This window comes from Tinamus guttatus, unplaced genomic scaffold (assembly GCF_059628265.1).
Source record: "Tinamus guttatus ecotype Peru unplaced genomic scaffold, ASM5962826v1 Tinamus_guttatus_pri_ptg000151l, whole genome shotgun sequence".
Classification (NCBI taxonomy): domain Eukaryota; kingdom Metazoa; phylum Chordata; class Aves; order Tinamiformes; family Tinamidae; genus Tinamus; species Tinamus guttatus.
This window is the reverse complement of record NW_028288685.1, coordinates 1,560,300-1,582,248: the sequence shown is the minus strand read 5'-3', so window position 1 is coordinate 1,582,248 and position 21,949 is coordinate 1,560,300. Positions and strand designations below refer to the sequence as shown.

Sequence of the window (21,949 nt, the reverse complement as noted above, 5' to 3'; positions counted from 1 at the left end):
GTGAAAAATTCACCTATGTAAAAATTCTTTTTTTTTTTTAATTCCTGTTTGATTCTGTTTGAGTGATAACCTCAAGGTCTTTTCCCTCTTTTCTTACAGCATGTAATGTGTGGTATCTAAATTCAGTGGAGATGGAGTCCCTCACAGGCTACCAGGCTGTGCAGAAAGCTTTAAGCCTGACACTGATGCAAGATCCTTCGCCCATCTCAACCGTGGTCCATTTCAAGGTGTCTGCACAGGGCATCACACTGACAGATAATCAAAGAAAGTAAGCAAATGAGGGATGGGAAGAGAATATCCAGCCTTGTCCCAGACAAATATCACTTGCTGTTGTTTTTCCTAGTTATGTTTTGCAGTCTCTATCTCAGATTATAACAAAATAGGATTGTCCAAAGAATGATAATGTCTGGTCCCCCTTCCAGGTTGTGGACCATGTGCAGTGCTGGAAGATGAATATTTTAAGCTATGGGCACATGTCAGTTTCTGTGTCTGGAAGGTCACTTTGCCATGACATTTTTTTCATTGTTATTATTTCTTAGAAAAAAAGAGAAAGTAATTCTAGTGGCTTTGCCAACATCCAGTATTCAGCCTATTTACTGAAATAATTCATCTTCACTGTAGCCATTATCAATACCACTGAATGGAGTTGGCCAAAGCAGCCACCTCCAAGTATTTGAAATATTTTAGTCCAATGCCTACTGTGTAAACTACAGTAGTTTACAATGTAAAATACTGTGATAAAATGTTAATTTAAATTTACATCGCAGTGAGTACTATTGAGGCTACTGCAAACTCCTTAGATTTGAAAACTGGGTTTTACAAAGGAGGGATGGTAAAAGCCTGACTTCCTAATTGCAGGGAACCTAATCTGCAAACATTTGTAACAAGTCAAGGAAAAACCCTCAATCACAATTTCCAGGAGTGCTCACATTCACAAACTGAATATAACTTAATTTTTCACAAATTACAAGAAGCTGTGTTTCCCACTGGCATTGTAGCTGAATAGCTAGTGTTTAGAAAGATGCATATGATCCTTCTAAGTTAGCTTGAGAGTTAGTTTTCCTTCATCCAAAATTAGATGGTCCTATTCTAAATACTAATTTATTTAGTTTAAGTAAATTATGTAGTTTTCAGTGTCACTAAGAGATAGCAAAAAGAATATATTGTCATTATTAAATTTAGAAATCTATTTTTCTGTTCCATTTAGTGTTAAAATTTTAAACATCCTAAGCATGCCTGAAACATTTACTATTTTTTCCTATCCAGACTCTTTTTTCGTCGACATTATCCTGTCAACACAGTTATTTTCTGTGCTTTGGATCCACAGGACAGAAAGTAAGAAACATAAGCACTATTTATAGTATTTTCTTAATTTGTTGAGCTGAAAGATCTAACAGGTATCCTTTTTATTTTTTTTTAATCTGCTTTCTTGTGGACAACAAGATGCATGAAAGATGGCCTTTCTGCAAAGTAAGTAGACACCTATCCGAGTCGCTTTAACTGAAAGTTTTAGGAGTATCATTACTAGAGATCAGTTTGTTAGTCTTCTAAATTAGGAGCTGTCATCTTCGTCAGTGATGTAGAAGAGAGAGTAGCTATTCAGAAGTAAAAGTCGCTTTCTCCACTAGTGTCATTACATTTGGTTTACTTCATTTGCACCTCTGCAGGTCAGGGCCAAGTTATGTGATGGTGGAATATCTGGAACCAGAGTTATGAAGTTTATTTGGATCGCAGGTCTGTGATTTACCTGAAGATTCAGAATTTAAAACAGAACCATTTAGCGCTCACTTTTATGCTCTTATGGCACTTTAGCCAAACAGTGCTAACAAAAGCTTTAGCTAGGTGAGAAGTAAACTCTTCTCACCTAGACTAACAGATTTTTAAAAAAGAAAATCCCACATTCAGCACATACAGGAGGAAATCCCTAGTGACATGAGTGTTGGGCATAATTTATAATTAGCAGTGGATTACACAAGTTTCTGTTGAAGACCATCATTGTCCCCTGTTACTGAAAGGAAAAGCCTGAATGGAGAGAAGTGCTCTCCATTTACTCAGGGTTGTGCTGATCTCAGAAAATAAAAAGATTTCAAATACTTCATCCACTGAGATGAGTCGCCTACAAAATCTCTTTTTTGAGCATCCCAGCCCTTCATCTCTGCTCACCACACATGATATCTCCGAGACAGATAAGAGCAGTACTGAGTCAGATGAGGTATCTTCCAGGTCAGTATCATATTTCTGACAGTGAACAGTACAGCGTGCTCATAGAAAAAAAACCCTGAAAAAATGGGACAATATTATGGACAGTACAGTTTGAACCCCCCTACCCTTTGGGTAGGCGTTGTACTTCTGGTTGCCTTGGTATCCTTTCTGATTTATGCAAGGAGGCAATGTGTGTGTCTCAGTTCTCTAATGTGCTGTGGTTTTGCCCTTGCAGAGTGTTTGGGTTTGTGGCCAGGAAGCAAGGCAGTGCCACGGACAACGTTTGTCACTTATTTGCGGAGCACGACCTGGAGCAACCTGCCAGTGCCATTGTGAACTTTGTATCAAAGGTCATGATTGGATCCCAGAAGAAGATCTGATGCCTTGACGCCCTTGACCCAGAGCTCTTCACTGGCTTGAAGGAAAGCAGAGAGAGGCAGAAAGAGACTATTCAGCATCAAAGGCTGAACCTCGGCAGCCCCAAGAACGAAAGCAGAGGGCAATCTGTTTGCATTAAGTTTGGAAGAGGACAGTCATTTCTTTGAAGATGCCTCTGAACGATCGAAGCATTATCTCTTTATACCAAAGGACTAAGCAAAAGAATTTGGGTGCCACCTAAGTCAAAGTAGTCCGTACCTGAATAAAGCATAAAATGAAAAACTCCTCCCCTGAGGGGTTTCTAATATACTTTCACATGCTGTTTCTCATCATTTATTGGAACAGAAATAATCACCAACTCACTAGGCTGTGCTACACTTGTGCAGAAAATGTTTATTAGAACCACCACAAAGACACTTGCCCATAATTGCATCAATGGTAGCTACAGGCCTTGCAAGCATATGATCCTGAGAGAAAGGTGGTCTGAGGAGGACTATTTGCTCTTCCCTTCATCTGTGTGTGATCAGTGTTGGGAACTGAATGGAGAAGGGGAAGATGTATGTGAAGAGAAGGTTTGTGCAAGTTCATTTCTGTTAGGAGGGGATGAGCAACATGGAATATCCAGGGAGATTTCTGTGTATTTAGTGTAAAGAAAGATGGGCAGTTTTAGCTTGAAAAATTTTAAATAGGGGTGAGGTGGCAGACCAAAAATGGATGTGTGGAAATGTATTCCATAATGCTTTTTGTAATATTATTTTTATACAAAGAACTAAGCTGGGAAGATACTGTATTTTAACAATTGCAGGATAAAAATGAGGGAAAAGCAAAGAGGAAAAAAATATAATTTGTATATTTTTGCCTATGCCAGATTATTTTTAGTAGATCTCAGATCTTGGTATATCATATGGAAATTCTTTTACTAGGCCACTGTTGAGCTTTGCCTTTTTAGTACTCTTGCGTAAGCAAAATCGTGTTGCATATGCCTTGCTGTAGAGAACAGAGTTTTGTATTTTGACTTTGTCTTACAGTGATGAGCTACTTCTACTGTCTCTTTGCAATAGTACTTTGGCTGTAATATTTGTTCCCCTTTCTAACAACTGCTAACATAAGTGGGTTCTTTTTGGCACCCTTTTTATTGGAGTTTTGGGGATTTTTGGCTTTTTTCAACTGTAGAGGCTGTTTTCATGTTTTATAGTTGTTTTCATAGTATCTTGAGTCAGGAAATCCAAAAGATAATGGAGTTTATTTTGTTACTCTATCCCATTTTTGAGAGCATTTTGTCATGATCTGTACAATTGTCACAACTGTACAAATCTCTCTGTATACAGCACATCTGTATTTTAAATGCATAATTGTGAGCTTTACAGTGTTTATATATTGCAGAAAACCTATAAGGTAGGTTACAGTGGAAGCCTTAATGAAGAACAGCCATCTGAGGTCTACTGTTATAAGTCCTATTCAGTCCAAAAAGAGCAGTAAAGCTGCCAAACAGCTTTCCACCATAGCAGAAACAACTGCTGTGGGACAGTGCTGAGAAGTTTCATTGCCTCCATTTCTTTGATGTGGGGGTGTCACCATTACAGTAATAACCTGATCAATAAAATGATATGATGAATACTGTATCCTAGATGTATGAGGCATTGGATTAACTAGAAATTTTACTCAGTAATGGTTTAAAAAGTTGGAAATCTCTAGTTGGGCTATACAATAAAAATGGATCCACCCATCTAAACTGTATTTGTCCAGTACAGATGATGATCTGGTTTATATTAACAACTTTTTTCCTTTCTTTTCCTAGAGTGTTAGAGCCATGGGAACCGTATTCAGTGACTATGGCTGAAAATATTACCAAATGATTTGTATAATGATGAATTTTATGTAAATAACTTTTTTTATTATTTTTATTTTTACTTTTTAAGGGGAGAGGGAGGGAGAAAGAGAAAAGGAAGATCTGAAGTATAATGTCTATGGACAAGAAAGGGAATTGGTGGTAAAAATGGACATTTGATGTACATAGAAGGGTGAAGCAATCCAAAGCATTGTAGCTACCGTTGAAGCAAAAAGGCAAGTGCCTCTGATTTGTACCAAATACTTGTATTCTTCTGACAGAAGTATATGATTTAAACAGTGTTCTTGTACCATCCAAAGGAAAATGCAGTTCTTAATTTTAGCAACTCTTGATTCTTTTGAAACACGTTTTGGTGCACCAGAAATCAAGTTGACTGATCTACTTGGCCAGTTGGAGCCTAGTGAATTTCTTCAGCTAACATCACACCTAGAGACAAGTCAGATTTCCTAGGAAAAAAAAAAATATGTGCAGTAAAACTTGCCATGCCATAAGGATTCAAATGAGGAAACATTTTTTATAATGTTTTTTCCATTTGTGTAGGTAATACTTGAATGTGCACTGTTAAACACCAAGTATTGACCACTGGGCTGAAACTAGTGTCCTGGGTTTGTTTTCACCCCTTTTTTTGTTATTTCAGTTTTGGGGTTTATTTTGTATTCCTCGTGTGCTCAAGTTCCTGCTGAATTCAGGAACACAAGGAATTCAAAGCTAACGCTCCTGATGGTGTTCCTTGGTTTCCTTGCAAAGGGAAAAAGAAAGCTGCCCTGTTCTATTAGGCATTCCTTGGATGGTATATTACCACGCGCTTTTGCTTTTTAATGAATTGAAAAAATGCACAAAAGCAAGCCATTTCAGTTAAGTACCATTGTATAGTGTAGGTAGGAAGGCATTAACAGAACTTACGTTCATGGCAAACACATGACTAAATAGTTAATACAGCACTTTTTTTCCAAGGTTTTTGGTGGATGTGTATGTGCATTCTCATATGTAATGACAGGAAGGTGACACATATATTAGTCAGGCTCCTATTAACCTGCTTGTTAAATGTACTACTATAATCTCACAGTGTTAAAACTACAAAAATGTTAAAAGCCATGTTTTTAATTAAATGGTTCCCATGTATCCAACAGTATCATTAAAATTTTAATATTACCTTCTTGGATTTACCTATTAGTGAAAATTTTTCCTTTTTCTTTGAATTGTAAAGAAGCAACGAAAGGTCTCCATTGTGTAAATGAATGTTCTGTAAGTTCTTTGTAATTAATTTTCTCAGTTCTTCAGATATCACCTCTATTCAGATTATAATAAAATTATGAATGTGAAATCTCACCGGAGAGTGCTGCAGGACAGTCTGTTCTTAGAGAAAGGATCCTGCATTCAAAGCCAGTTAGAAAGGGGATCTGTTTGGTGAAGCAAGAACAGACTGAAGGCCGAATCAGGGTTCTTCTTTTTTTTTTTTAAAAAAAAAAAGGTTTCCTTTCAAAGAGTTGACTGCACACACATGTCTGTTTTAGCTGTCCGTGTTTATTTAAAGCATGCAGTTTTCATAATTTGTTTGCAAGGAGAGATGCATAAAAGTGCTTTTCACCTGCCTTGCCTGCGGGCGTATGGAGGAGCAGGGTCTCTGTGATGGTGAGCCAAAGACCTTTATTTAGGCTTAAACACAACTAGTTCCTCATCGCTAAGCAGCCCCTGCCCTGCCCGGCAGGCGGAGCCCAGCAACCCAACCAGCCAATCAGGCAGGTGATCACACGCCGACCACGCGCGAGGCCGCCCAATGAGTTCCCTGGTCACACGCTACCCACGTGGCTTCAGCTCCCGCCTCTCCTGCTCAGCCGCGGTCTGCTGAGGAGACTCTGCCCGGCACCGGCCCCAGGCTGACTGCAACATTGTCTAGTTCACGATAAGAAGGATGAATATGTGATGTCACCTTCAGAGAAGATACTTGTACCAATTTCCCTGTGCCCTCACAGTGACAACACTGGAAAAGCTTCCAGAACAGTGTCAGGGAAGGAAATGTAACCCCAAGCTCCTGGAATACAGACTCTGTGCGTCATCCACCCTATTAAAGGTGGAAATATACACATGCTTTGTGGGGATTATTTCTGAGACTAATAAACTCTAGTATGCCATACTAATGCCTTTTCTCTGAGGCAGACGTTAGGTGAAATTCCTCTTCTAGACCATCCATCATCACTGCTGACCTTTGAGCCTGTGTTCTGTGCATAGGCCTAATGGATTGGGGAAATCATAGAATCATAGAATGCTTTAGGGTTGGAAGGGACCTCTAGAGATCATCTAGTCCAACACCCCTGCATACGCAGGGTCACCTAGAGCACATGGCACAGGACTGCATCCAAGCGGGTTTTGAAGATCTCCAGAGAAGGAGACTCCACAACCTCTCTGGGCAGCCTGTTCCAGTGCTCTGTCACCCTCACTGTTAAGAAATTTTTCCTTAAGTTCCTATGGAATTTTTGGTGTTTCAGTTTCCGGCCATTTCCTCTAGTCCTATCAGTGGCAACCACTGAAAAGAGACCAGCACCGTCCTCTGCACTCCCTCCCTTGAGGTACTTATAGACATTGATTAGATCCCCTCTCAGCCTTCTCTTCTCCAGGCTGAACAGCCCCAGCTCCCTCAGCCTCTCCTCGTAGGGCAGATGTTCCAGGCCCCTGATCATCCTTGTGGCCCTGCGCTGGACTCTCTCCAGCAGCTCCACATCCCTCTTATACTGTGGAGCCCAGAACTGGACACAATACTCCAGATGCGGCCTCACTAGGGCTGAGTAGAGGGGCAGGATCACCTCCCTCGACCTGCTGCAGACACTCTTCTTAATGCAGCCCAGGATCCCACTGGCCTGCTTGGCCACAAGAGCACACTGCTGCTTCATGGTCAACTTATCATCCACCATGACACCCAGGTCTTTCTCCGCAGAGCTGCTCTCCAGAAGGTCAGTCCCCAGCCTCTACTGGTGTCTGGGGTTATTCCTCCCCAGGTGCAGAACCTTGCACTTGGCCTTGTTGAATTGCATGAGGTTTTTCACCGCCCAGTTGTCCAGTCTGTCCAGGCCCCTCTGGATGGCAGCGCAGCCCTCTGGGGTATCGGCTACTCCTCCCAGTTTCGTGTCATCAGCAAACTTGCTGAGGGAGCATTCTGTGCCTTCATCCAGGTCGTTGATGAATAAATTGAACAGGACTGGACCAAGGACTGACCCCTGGGGGACACCACTAGCTACAGGCCTCCAACTAGACTCTGCACCCTTGATCACCACTCTCTGGGCCCTGCCATCCAGCCAGTTCCTAATCCACCTCACTGTCCACTCATCTATCCCACACTTCCGGAGCTTGCCCAGGAGGATGTTGTGAGGGACGGTGTCAAAAGCCTTGGTGAAGTCGAGATAGACGACATCCACCGCTCTCCCCTCATCTATCCAGCTCGTCATTTCATCATAGAAGGCTATCAGGTTAGTCAAGCAAGATTTCCCCTTGGTGAATCCATGCTGACTACTCTTGAGCACCTTCTTGTCCTCCATGTGCTTGGAGACAACGGCCAGTATGAGCTGTTCCATCACTTTTCCGGGGACGGAGGTGAGGCTGACTGGCCTGTAGTTGCCTGGGTCCTCCTTCTTGCCTTTTTTGAAGACTGGCGTGACATTGGCCTTCTTCCAGTCTTCCGGCACCTCCCCCGTTCTCCAGGATCTTTCAAAGATGATGGAGAGCGGCTTAGCTATGGCATCTGCCAGCTCACGCAGAACTCTGGGGTGCATCCCATCAGGGCCCATGGATTTGTGGGTATCGAGGTTCCTTAGGTGCTCTCTGACCCAATCTTCCTCTACCCAGGGCAAGTCTTCCTCTCCGCCGGCTTCTTCTCTTGTCCCTAGGGCCTGGGGCTCTAATGGGCTGCCCTTGGTAAACACCGAAGCAAAGAAGGTATTCAGCAACTCTGCTTTTTCTGTGTTATTTGTAACCAGGGTGCCCATCCCGTCCGCCAGCGGACCCACGTTTTCCCTGATTTTCCTATTGCTGTTAATGTATTTGAAGAATTTTTTTTTGTTATTTTTAATGTCCCTTGCCAGCTTGCCTTCCAGCCATGCCTTAGCTTTCCTTGTCGCATCTCTGCATTCCCTGACTACGTTCCTGTATTTCTCCCAGGGGACATGTCCTTTTTTCCACATTCTGTATACCGCTGCCTTCTGCTTGAGCATTGCCACAAGCTCCCGGCTCATCCACGCAGGTCGCCTGCCCCCTCTGCCTGCCTTCCTACACACAGGGATGCACTGTTGCTGGGTGTGGAGGAAGTGCCGCTTGAAAACTAACCAGCTCTCTTGGGCCCCCCTGCCTTCTAGAGCTCTAGCCCATGGGATTCTTCCGAGGAGGTCTCTGAAGAGGCTAAAGTTGGCCCTCCTGAAGTCCATCGTCGCAAGGCTACTTAGAGCCCTGCCTCCTCCTCGTTGAATCCTGAACTCCACCAACTCATGGTCACTGCACCGAGGCTACCCCCCACCTTCACATCTCCTACTAGGCCCTCCCTATTTGATAGCACGAGGTCCAGTAGCCTACCTCTCCTCGTTGGCTCCTCCACAACCTGCGTCAAAAAGTTATCGTCGACGCTCTGCAGGAACCTCCAGGACTGCTTGTGCCTGGCTGTGTTGTCCTCCCAGTTGATGTTGGGGTAGTTGAAGTCCCCCATGAGAACCAGGGCCTGTGACCGTGAGACAATATCCAGCTGCCTATAGAAGGCCTCATCAACCTCCTCATCTTGATCAGGTGGCCTGTAGCAGATACCCACCACAGTGTCTCCCACATTAGCCTGCCCTCTAATCCTTACCCACAAGCTCTCAACTCGCTCATCCTCCACTCCCAGGTTGAGCTCCATGCATTCCAGTTGCTCTCTCACATAAAGAGCAACTCCACCACCTCGCCTTCCCAGCCTGTCCTTCCTAAAGAGCACATAGCCTTCCATGGCAGTGCTCCAGTCGTGTGAGCTATCCCACCATGTCTCTGTGATTCCAATGAGATCATGATGCTGGGACCGCACACAGATCTCCAGTTCATCCTGCTTATTCCCCATGCTTCACGCATTGGTATACAGGCATTTCAGGGAAGCAACAGAGGCCACAGGTTTCCCAGGAGGGGTGAAAGAGGACCCTCCGTGATCATTTCCTATCCTCACTTCCCCACTAGCATACTCCCACTGGACGCCATCTGACCTAGGCTGTGCGGTACTGCTTGCCGTGTCAGTGTGCCACTCCCCTTCCCCCTTCTTGCCTAGTTTAAAGCCCTCCTAACCAGGTTGGCCAGCCTTTTGGCAAAGAGACCTGTGCCCCTCTTGCTAAGATGGGTCCCATCATTCCCCACTAGATGGTGGTCATCAAACAGAGTCCCATGGTCATAGAAGCCAAAACCCTGTTGCCAAGCCCAGCGGCGCAGCCAGTTGTTAAGCTGCCATATCCACCTTCTCCTCCTTGCGTCCATTCCCCTCGTTGACAGAATAGAGGAGAACACTACCTGGGCACCTGTACCTTTGACGGCCATCCCTAGGGCTCTGAAGTCTTGCTTGACGTCCCTCATTTTCCCCATGGTATCATTAGCGCCCACATGAAACAATACTAGAGGATAATAGTCAGACTCTTGAACAATTCTTGGGAACCTTTCTGTGACATCCTTTATTTTGGCCCCTGGCAAGCAGCAGACCTCTCTTGATGAGGGGTCCGGTCTACATATCGGTGCCTCCGTGCCCTGTAGCGTGGAGTCACCCACGACGATCACCCGCCGCTTCTTCCGGGTGCTCCTTTTCACTTTAGGGGGAGCAGCCTTGCAGCATGGATCAGACTGCCTCTCTGGAGAGTGCCCCCTAGATGGGCCTGGGTTCAAGGCCTCTTCTATCTGATCTGCATGTTCCAGGGCCTTGTACCTGTTGAATGTGGTTACAGGTGGAGGTGAGGTGGGCCGTGGAGGGGATCTTCTGCCACCTCGAGTGGGGATCTGTTTCCATTGTTGATTGTCCCTGGATACTGTTAATTCCGCCCCCTCTGCCCTAGGGCAAGAGGGCACTGGATTTTCTGACTGAATTGGGGGGTTCTCAGGGTGGCTTTCCTGGGAAGACTGCAGGATGCAGCTCCAGCAGTCTATTTCTCTTTCACATTCCCTGATGGCCCTCAGCTATTCTACCTCCTCCTTTAGCTCTGCCACCAGGCTGAGCAGGTCATCCACCTGCGCGCACTTAAGGCAGACGGTGTTTTCACCACTCCCCGGTAACGTGGAGAGGCTCAGGCATTCCCCGCAGCCAGAAACCTGGACCACTGCATGTTTCTGTGGCGGTTCAGTCTGGGTCGCCACAGTCTTCCTGGCAGAAGCTCTCTGCCGAGTGGAGACCATGGCTTTACCTGATCTCCCGCAGCTAGAAGAGTCTGGGGAAAAGATTCGTTTCCACACCTGGGGGAGACTCCCAGACCCCTGCCTGCGCTAACTGCCGCACTACACTCTTGTTCGCCGCACTCCTGGTCGCTCGCGTTCCCTGGGGGCAGCTTTTAAATTCCCGCCTGCCCTGCCGGCTCCGCCCCTGCTGAGTCAGAGCCGCCTCTGGCCGGGAGCTCAGCACTGCCTGCACGGGGGTCGGCGCTGGGGCTGCCTCTCACTCTGTTGTTCGCCTCTAGACAAGGAGCTCTGGGACGAGCGTCCGCTCCAGAGCCCTTCCCTTCGAGATCGTCACAAAATGGTCACAAAATGTATGAACTTCCTATGAATGCCTGTTGTGCTGCTGTTGCTTGCATCTTTTGGAAGGCTGCTCCCGCATCTCTGTCCTCCAGCGATGAAAATTTTTCAGTGTTCAGACAAAATGTATTCCCAGCTAGTTCATACTCACTTGTCCTCGTGTCAGCATTGTCTGCTAGAATTAATAGCTGTTCTTCCTGGTATAGTTATAGCAAGGGACTAGATTTCCCCCCTTGCATCCCTTAGTCTCTCTTTGGCAAGGCTACACAATTTTACGTTTTTGTCTCTGAAGGGGTGCAGAGGCCTCTTCCTCTTGCATCTCTTTATTGGTTAAATAATGCCTTTGAAAGACCCCAAAGTGAAAGGCCAGATTCTTTAAAAGGAGTGCAAGCTGATGTCCTGTGATTTTATTTTATCTTAGAAAGCTATTGAAACAACAACAACAACAAAGAAACACTGGGCAGAGTGAACTCCTCTTTTGCTATCACTCTTGATGCCTCGGGTGAGAATCATGGTACCAAGCGTGACCCCAGTGGCATGCAGAGGAAACAAAGAGGCTTTACGTGAAACTAAAGGACAAATAGCTAAAGATGTTCCCCCCAAATATAAAATGGAAACAGGAAGTTTACAGGAGGCTTAGCAGTTCTGCCAGGCTGCAAGACAGCAAAGGGAAGCTATCCTGAAGTTTAAGGATCTTGCAGAATAATTAGCAGTACCTGTCACTGCAAGGCAACATTGAGTTAGTGCTGGGCCCTGCCTTTGAAGGTGTCTCATGGCTTCATGCACTTTTTGCATGAAGCACAAATGTTTGCGAAGCTATTTTTACACCTTGGAAGAATCCTTCTCAGGTTTGTGATCATGGCAGTGCTGCATGGAAACTGCTCTCCGTGGCAGCCAACTGCTTGTGCCCTCCCTGCAATACAAGTGGGCTTAAAAAACAAATTCATTTCAGGTTTCTGCATGACCTTTGAAATAAATAAGTCTTCTCAGTAAATCATTGAAGTGCAATCTCACCTGTGCAAGAAGCTTCTTACATCTTGGATAAAGAGTTGTTTAAAAAAGTTCTTGATAGGGCAAAATTAGCTTTTTGCATTACAAGGCTTGTGTGTGTGCTTTGTTGTTTTGTTTGTTTGGTTTTGGTTTTGTGTGTGTGTTCATATTTTCCCCCTATTTTTTTTTCTGTTTTTTCAGTTCGTGTCCATTCATAACCTTTCTGCGTTTTCAGCTTTCTCCTGCTGCCACCTGCGTTACGTACAAGTTGCGATCTGTTCATCATAAGCACAGTAGGTGTGAAAGACGCAAATTAGTAGGAGGAATGCAGCATAGATGGGGAATGGAAAGGTGGGATGGAATGGGTCCAGCACACTGGTGTTCTTATGTTTACTGCAATGGAATAATCCAGCTTGGAAAATAAACAGGTGCGTTGATTTGTGTATTGAACCAGTAGCTCTCAGCCTGTGCATCTGCAAGCTGATGTGAAACTCCCACTGAAGTGAATGGTAGCTGTTGATTTCCAAGAGGTACAAGTGGTGAGAGGTAGCCCTAAGACCACAGCCAGAGTGTTCCCAGCACTCCAAAACTGCATGTAAAATTAGTTAATATGACTGAAAGCTGTGGAAAATGCTCAGCCATACTCTCATATACAACCAGCTTTTACTACACGTGGCAAGGGAGAACAACGCCTGTGTTCCCACTTCCTAACTGTAACATGAAGTCCTCATCCCCGTGATCTGTGAGGAGATTCCCAACAACTTCAGTATCTTCTTTAATCTCTTTCCATAGGAAGTAGCGGACTTTTGAAATAGTAATTAGATGTCTGTGAAAGACTTACGAGGAAATCAAGCTCCGGATGTGTTGGGCTCTATCCTCAAAAAGGAGTTGCCTAAAAAATCCCAGAAGGTGGTATTGAGAATGTGGTGATAGGCTAGCAGTGTACATAGACACACACATTAAGACTTACAGATGTGCCTTTGTTCATGTCAAGTACATATACATATATATATATATATATATATGATCTCACATTGTCTGGTGAACTGGAAAACATCCAGGTTTGATGGTTTCATTTTATTTGTTCTACAATATTTCTTAGATATCCCCCTTATCTCTCAGAGGAAGCAGAACAAACATCATGGTTTATATCTCCACAATTGGTAGCAGTTTACCCCAGTTTCATGATAACTCAGGAATGCCATGCATCATTTCATTAGAATAACTTGCTGATAATCCAGAATTGAGCTTGTCATTACCGGTCTGATAAATTTGTTAGATTTGGGAATTTTTTTATGTTCAGGCCTAGACCTGAATCCTACTTCGCCAGTGAAATGCAACTTGTATATATGTTTTCTGGGATAAGTAGTCTCACTGAGAGTATTTTTGTAAGGAGGGCATTCTCCATAAGGTTATATGGAGAACACCTATACACAAGCATAGTTGTTTTCAAACTTAAATGATATGTTGCTGAGACGCAAGTGTACCAGATTTATAGAAAGCAATGGAGAGAGACAAAAGACCCTATAGGATTTTGAAATGGCTGGAAGCAATGACCAGAGAGGAGTAACACTGTAAAGAAATTTCATTTAACAGAGTTTTTCTAAAGATGATTTGTGATGTCTAAAACTCTAGGCTGCTGCCTGGAAAATCCAGTCTCAAATTCATCTCTATAAGCTAATCATGCAAATGATTTTGGGCAATCCCTTGAGCCCTGGTCCTACAAACATTAATACCTGCTTAATTTATGAATTACCACATTAATTTCTGAGTTGGTAGTAAAGTCTTGAGTATCCTTTGGAAAATCAGGATCCTGGACTATATTTACTTGTTTCTCGTGTGTAAAATAGTTATAACTGAGGAAGATTTGTATCTCTGCAGCTGGGGTGCTTGAATGTAAGTCTGTACATATTAAGTAGGTTCCAAAGCTGTTTGAAAGTATAGTTTTAATCAGTGATTGTTTTAACACTCAGACTTCATTCATACAGTCAGAGCAAATTAATGTATGTGTATGTAGCTGGAGAAGAAGATAAATATTTATCTGAACTACTTTCTAAAAAATCCAGCTTTCACATTATTTCCATGCTCTGAAGTCTTTCAGGATCCTCCATCAGCCAGCGTGCAGCAGTGGGTGTCAGGCACACAAGTGCATGGGCTCCCTGCCCCATTGCTGGAGGACGTGAAAATAGAGGGCATTTGCTGCCAAGAGTGAGGACAAAAATGAAGGAGAGATGAGAGGCTTGGTCTTCCTGCCATATTCATGGGGGTAACCCCATGTGTGGAAGCATCCAGGTTTGGGCATAGGAAAGGAGGAGGCAACAGGATGTTACAGGAAAGTGGGTTTTGGTGAAAAGGAAGCATATATGAGGTTTTACTTTTTACTTTTTGGGTATTGAAAATGTCACGTGTCATTTTTGCTCTTAGAAAAGCATGTGTAGCTTCAGCTTTGCTTTTGCCTTCCATTTATATAATAACAGTTATACAGAAAAAAAAAAGATGAAAATACACTTAAAGTAGATGTAAACAGGACATTGAGGAAAAGATAAAAGACTTGGATGGCTGATGTAGAACTACTGACCTTAAGAAGTGAAAAATAATGAAGCCTCATTATCAGGAGATTTTCCTAAGAGTTTCTCTGCATTGTTTGTTTTATGGTTTGAATCTTCACGAGTTCTTGCTGGAAACTGTATTTTTTATTTTATTTTTTTAAAATGAAAGACAGTTCTCATGTAATTTGCAAATCCTGGGCTTTTATGGGAGAGGCTCAAGCCAAAGTGCCATGATAATATTGTGGGAGTCTGGCAGCATTGTTTGTGGGGCTGTTTATGGGATATACTGAAATTCAGGCTTGCATTTCCGCTTCGCATCCCCATAAACTCTGCCATAGCCCTGGATGTGCTTGGAGAGCATCAGGAATGGCCCTGACCTGGAGCCTGTCCCATGGGGAGCTGCTCAGGGGAATGGGCAGTACTTTTCTACTTGCTCTTATGTCAGATATTTACAATTTTTAAATCAGTAATAGAAGAAGTGCCATGTTTTGTTTTGTTTTGTTTTGTTTTTGTTTTGGCCTAACCTGACCTTTACCCATTACTCTTCCCCTTGCAGGAAGAGCTACTAGGATGAACACTGGGACCACGGCTCATACTGGCCGTTGTCTCCAGGCACATGGAGGACAAGAAGGTGCTCAAGAGTAGTCAGCATGGATTCACCAAGGGGAAATCTTGCTTGACTAACCTGATAGCCTTCTATGATGAAATGACGAGCTGGATAGATGAGGGGAGAGCGGTGGATGTCGTCTATCTCGACTTCACCAAGGCTTTTGACACCGTCCCTCACAACATCCTCCTGGGCAAGCTCCGGAAGTGTGGGATAGATGAGTGGACAGTGAGGTGGATTAGGAACTGGCTGGATGGCAGGGCCCAGAGAGTGGTGATCAAGGGTGCAGAGTCTAGTTGGAGGCCTGTAGCTAGTGGTGTCCCCCAGGGGTCAGTCCTTGGTCCAGTCCTGTTCAATTTATTCATCAACGACCTGGATGAAGGCACAGAATGCTCCCTCAGCAAGTTTGCTGATGACACGAAACTGGGAGGAGTAGCCGATACCCCAGAGGGCTGCGCTGCCATCCAGAGGGGCCTGGACAGACTGGACAACTGGGCGGTGAAAAACCTCATGCAATTCAACAAGGCCAAGTGCAAGGTTCTGCACCTGGGGAGGAATAACCCCAGACACCAGTAGAGGCTGGGGACTGACCTTCTGGAGAGCAGCTCTGCGGAGAAAGACCTGGGTGTCATGGTGGATGATAAGTTGACCATGAAGCAGCAGTGTGCTCTTGTGGCCAAGCAGGCCAGTGGGATCCTGGGCTGCATTAAGAAGAGTGTCTGCAGCAGGTCGAGGGAGGTGATCCTGCCCCTCTACTCAGCCGTGGTGAGGCCACGTCTGGAGTATTGTGTCCAGTTCTGGGCTCCACAGTATAAGAGGGATGTGGAGCTGCTGGAGAGAGTCCAGCGCAGGGCCACAAGGATGATCAGGGGCCTCGAACATCTGCCCTACGAGGAGAGGCTGAGGGAGCTGGGGCTGTTCAGCCTGGAGAAGAGAAGGCTGAGAGGGGATCTAATCAATGTCTATAAGTACCTCAAGGAAGGGAGTGCAGAGGATGGTTCTGGTCTCTTTTCAGTGGTGGCCACTGACAGAACTAGAGGTAATGGCCGGAAACTGAAGCACCAAAAGTTCCATAGGAACTTAAGGAAAAATTTCTTAACAGTGAGGGTGACAGAGCACTGGAACGGGCTGCCCAAAGAGGCTGTGGAGTCTCCTTCTCTGGAGATCTTCAAAACCCACTTGGACGCAGTACTGTGCCACGTGCTTTAGGTGACCCTGCGTGTGCAGGGGTGTTGGACTAGATGATCTCTAGATGTCCCTTCCAACCCTAAGCATTCTATGATTCTATGATTCTATGGAGGATGCAGCCACCAGGCTTTTCATAACACTGGTTGTAGTTTCACAAGAAGTATAGTTAGGAGTAGGAATAGCTTAAGGAAGAATCTAGAAAATCCCTCTGCTAAGAAAGGGCAGCATTTTTGTTTGTTTGTTTGTTTGTAGAAACTTTAAATAGCAGCAGCAGGTTAAAGTATTTTAAGCAACCACAGGGTGTTTAGGTGGCAAGCTTGATATAAAAATGAATGAACTAATGATTACTGAATGACCTAATTAAATCTGAATAAACTAACTAAATCTAATATTTTATTGATGAATCCAAGAGGTTTTAAAGTTCTGCTGTTTGCCTTTTCAGTTAATAGCTAATTCTATTCATGCATGAAGCATCTGAAGAAGAAAGTGGAAAATGGCCGCCATTTGCCTTATCAGGAGTAAATTTATTATTGCCTTATGGTTCCTCCCAACCCTGTTATTGCAGGTAGGGCTATGAACTGTTTGGAGATCCTCAAACCTCCTATTTTAACTTTTTTTTTTTTTTTTTTTTTTTTTTTTAAGACATAAATGCTTTCTCTTTCACAGCATTTCATGTGATCGTCTTTTTTCTCTCCACTTTCTGCTCTCTCCCCATAAACTGCCTTCCAGACCTGAAGGATGAACTTTCCTTCCATCTACTGGTCAATCTCTAGAATAGCAAGTATGTGCTTATGGAGCAGCCAGAAAAAAACCCAGATGTGAGGGGATGAATTTGCATATTTCACTGGTAAATATGATACATAGTCATGTTCATGCAGCTAAAGAGATTTACCTCCTTCTTAATGAAGGCAGAAAGTGATGTCATGAAATTTTACCAGCCATACATAGCTGAATAGCTTGTATTTTGTGAAAACAAGGGCTTTCAAGAAAGAAAATGCCTTCTGAATAGTAGGATTTAAAGATTGGCCATTTCTATAATTATGAAGGCTGGAGATATGGGAGAAAAAAATAAAATCAGAACAGACCTTCAGAAATACATGACTCCAGGAGCTGCGTTTTTAAGTAAAATAGTAACTAATTCCAAGCTTAGTCTGTGTTAAGGTATATTGATGGACTGGCAGCTCTGCAGTTCCTGGCTCAGTGCTTTGCTGTGCAGAAACAGAATAGTAGATAATGAACACATTTAATTGTTTTGCTGAATCAGGTGCTAAACTGGGTAACATTAAAAAAAAGGAAAAATCATCTGATGTATCAAGAATAATTGCTAAGAGTGCTAAAGAGGAGTCCTGCAAGAACCTCCTGCAAGAAAAGGGAATAGAGTGTGACTGGCTTCATTGCTTTTCCTTCTCTGCCCTAAGTTGTCTGATATAACCAGCTGCAGCAGTTGGAATGGTGCTCCTGAGTGGGAGGTGGCACATTCTGTTCCTCAGCACCTTTTGCTAAGTGTCATTGGCATTTAAAAGAAAAGAAATATATATATATTCCTGTTGAAGGATATGCAGTTTTGTGCAATTCTGTTTGAATCTGTAGGTCATCTGTGATACTATTATACAGACCCAGAGATGAGGCCATAAGTGTTACTGCAGCAGTGGGTGCTCTGACCTCCCCCAGAATGCAGGAATAGGACTGTGTGAGGCATTGCTAAGATATAGACATGTTTTTTTTTTTTTTTTTCCCTGCCTTATTCCTATCTAGAAAAGATGTAAAACTGTGTAAAGCAGAAGCCCATATGAAGCATCTTGCTTGGTATTTCCTACTCAGGATTATACTGGCCTAGGCAAAGGTGTGAACTTAAAAGATGTAGCAGTCCTGGAATAGTTCTCTCCTTGCGATGCTCTGAGTACTGCAAGAATAATCTCCTCTACCATGCTTTTATGATGGGGCAAGAAAGCTAACACATATATAAAGCTGCTTTTAATTATGAGAAACAAATCTGCTTATATTTATTTGCTCAATAGAGTTGGGAGTCATACTGGACCGTTACATACCCCAAACACCAAACTGCAGTCCTAAAGGCAGTTGCACAGGACTTGGGTGCCTGACTGCATGCGTCAATACAAATTCCACAGTGCCAAATAGAATATGTTTGACTACAGTGTTGTTCTCCTATGCTTGCAATCACATCAAATTTATATTGGTGTGTTTATATATATATACATGTCTTATCTGTTTACCCGTTAACACACTGAACTGGGCACGTGTTGCTTATTGCAGCCACAGGCATGGGTTGCCCTGCCAAGTCCCATCCAATGAGGTTGTGCGTAGGCAGGAGTTTTAGCTGTTGCCATCAATAGTGTATTATGCTTTAGCTATTGTATTAGCTCATGCTAATCAGTATTTAATGATGTGTCACTGATAGAAAAAGCTGTTATAGGATAAGTGTAAATTTTCCAGAGGAACTGAGGGGTTTCGTTACAACCTGGACAGCTCTGGCAGGGAGAAGGAATGAGCACATGGAAGGAGTCCTACTGCAGGGCAAGTGCCATGGCCATAACATGGCTTTTATGAAGAAGAGATCTTATAGGAGATAGATAATTAGTTTTCCTGCACTCTCAGAGACCAGTGGCTTCTCGGTAGTGGATGCAGCAACTGCCAAGCGTGGGGAAAAGTTTACTGACTTTTAATTCACTTTGTCAGGAAAGCTTAAGCCCTTTCACTCTGCTTGTGTTTAGAGTTTGCATTTCCTTATGTAATCTAAATGATAACATGAGACTTCCACAATCATGCCCAATAATATATTCAATTGATGTTATATTTTCCTAGATTTCTATATTTTTATATTCTATTTTTGTATATACTGAAATTGAGTGAAAGGAAAACATGGAAAAGTTAAGGAGTCCCATCTTGCAAGCTGATGGCAGAGCCAAAACCAGCCCTTAGCTCTACTGCCCTAAACAGTCCCAGTAGAGCCCCTGCCTTGCGTACCATGGAGCGGATGCGCTAGGAGAAGGATGGTGGGGCTGAAAGCACAACTCTTTTTTTTTTTTTTTTTTTTTTTTTTTTTTTACAGGAGCAGGTATTTAGGTGGTTTAGATTCATCTTTTGTTTTTAGGTGCTGGTTCCCTGCTGTCAGAGAACCAGAAGAAGGAAACAAGCCTAGCAGTGGGCTCTCTGCCCGGGGGTCCTTTGGACACTGTCACTCTTCCCTTCTGGCATCTTGTTAGTCCCAAAATAGCTGCAAACAGGAAAAAAGATACTGTCAAATTTAGTTCCTGGGGCTGTGATGTGCTTCCAAAACACTGTCCGGGTTCCGCAGGAGCTTAAAATTTTCCCCCAGCAGATGGCACAATTGTACAGAGCTTGAGGCCTATTTGGGCACTAGAAAATACATTCCCTTAAAACACTTTTTTCTTATTTGTGCAGCCAGATAAGATTGCATGGAGTATTTATTACAGTGCTATATGCATACACTTTTTATTTCATAGAAAACTTGAGAAATGTGGTTTCTGTTAGTGTCCTTGGAGGCGATAGTCCTTTTGTATAGCATAATCTGTTTAGGCTTGTTGTATACTAAAGGGAATGAACTTCAGCATTTCCTTTAGGTTAACTTCTGCTGCTTGGTTTCTAAAACGAAGGGAACGCTTTGTTTGCTGATAAATTCGGCAGTGACTAGTCTCTACAAGAGATGGAAGCCTTCTGAGAGGATGCTGGGCTCTTTCTCCTCTTTCCTGGGAGCTGTGCCCCTAATGGTGATGTTGATGCTTCTCCTTCCTCCTGCTCAGAGTCAAACCAAGAGGTTCCCAAATGGAATAAAAAGGATGGCATGCAGCCAGGTTACACTCTTCCTTATGCATCATTAGCCCCTGGAATCCCTCAGCTTTCCTTTACCATACAGGTGTTTGATCCCTTAAAACTCTTTGCATAGTGTGGCTTATCTTGGAAAGGACTTTAGAATTATGGGAAAAAAAAAGAAAAAAGAAAAGAGAAAAGAAGAGAAAGGAAAAGAAACGAAGAGGAAAGGAAAGGAAAAGGAAAAGGAAAAGGAAAAGGAAAAGGAAAGGAAAGAGGAAAGGAAAGAGGAAAGGAAAGGAAAGAGGAAAGGAAAGAGGGAAAGGAAAGGAAAGAGGGAAAGGAAAGGAAAGGAAAGGAAAGGAAAGGAAAGGAAAGGAAAGGAAAGGAAAGGAAAGGAAAGGAAAGGAAAGGAAAGGAAAGGAAAGGGAAAGGGAAAGGGAAAGGGAAAGGGAAAGGGAAAGGGAAGGGAAAGGGAAAGGGAAAAGGAAAGGGAAAGGAAAGGGGAAAGGGGAAAAGACCAGCTCCTCAGAAAATGAGTTTTGATCAGCATTTGTGCAAGACATTAATCTGAGGTGCATCATGACATTTGGGGTAAGATCTTAATCTGTTGTGCATTTACAGCCAATTATGAACTTGCATAATCCCATATGCTGCTCAAATTGAAAAAACATGTTTTTTTTAATGTTTGCAGGGATAGATGGTTAGAGAGTCTTAAGGCCTAGAAGAAATTAAGTCAGATTTCCTGTGTTATTTTTGTGGATGTCCCCTAGTCGTGATTTTTGGCTTTGTTGGTTAAGTAATTTGTAGAAGGCTTTTGTTGTTGTTGTTATTTTGTTTTGATTACATTGCTATGAGAACGCCCAGAAGTAATGAAGCGTGTGTATTTGAGAGGACAAATAGAAGACATGCAGAAGCCAACTACATGAATTTCCCAAAAAAAAGTCAAGGATCTTTGCAAGTCTTGGGAGGATGGTAAGGGGTCATTGAGATGATCAGTACTTCATTAAGTTTGCTGCCAAAAGACTGGTAAGGAAAATGTATTCAGTGTTACAGAATGCCGCCAGAAAAACAAAAAAAAAGTATTATGAATAGGAATAAGTACCTTACTATCAGGATGCAAATTGTTCTTGTCTGCTACATATGCAATTATGACTGGTCTGTATTTGCTCCAACTATTTTGACAATTTTCAGATATGCCCACAAAGTTTAAGTACTGACACTGTCCTAAAATTGTGTTTCTCAGCTCTTTTTATTATGCAACATTTTGTGTTAGCATATATGATACATATGCAATGCCTTGGAATTGATTTGTAGTTAAATAAGAGAGAAGTCTCCATGACACATACTGCAGAATTTAAAAACTGCAATGGCAGGGTTCTCTTTCAATGTCACACATATGCCTTTGTAACCATCTTCTCTAAACCTCTCATATATATTAGAATCATTCTTCCATTTTTATACTTTAAACTGTAAGCTTTCAGCATGCTTTTGCACTGCCTCTTGCGTTTAGTATTTACCCCTTCTAGTGAGTTTACAATACTGACACCTACAAATGTCCACTATAGAAATTTGTGGGAAATACAAAAAGCTGGTATTCACTGAAAGTAAAGTTGGTATTAGAGCTGGTTAAGCTGGAATGCTGCCTCCTAATATTAATAGTCCCGTGTGCCTGGGTTGAACATA

General features: G+C 43.2%; 1 protein-coding gene across 1 annotated transcript in view; it reads left to right on the top strand.

The window, feature by feature from the left end:
- Positions 1–3,548, top strand: part of TNS3 (tensin 3) — a 118,398-nt gene extending 114,850 nt beyond the window's left edge. Inside the window, exons 23-26 of the mRNA XM_088522387.1 lie at positions 100–268; positions 1,267–1,335; positions 1,444–1,470; positions 2,438–3,548. Coding sequence (XP_088378513.1) covers positions 100–268; positions 1,267–1,335; positions 1,444–1,470; positions 2,438–2,582 — 410 coding nt within the window. The 3' untranslated portion in view covers positions 2,583–3,548. The remainder of the gene's footprint in view (positions 1–99; positions 269–1,266; positions 1,336–1,443; positions 1,471–2,437) is intronic.
- The last annotated feature ends 18,401 nt before the right edge of the window (positions 3,549–21,949 follow it).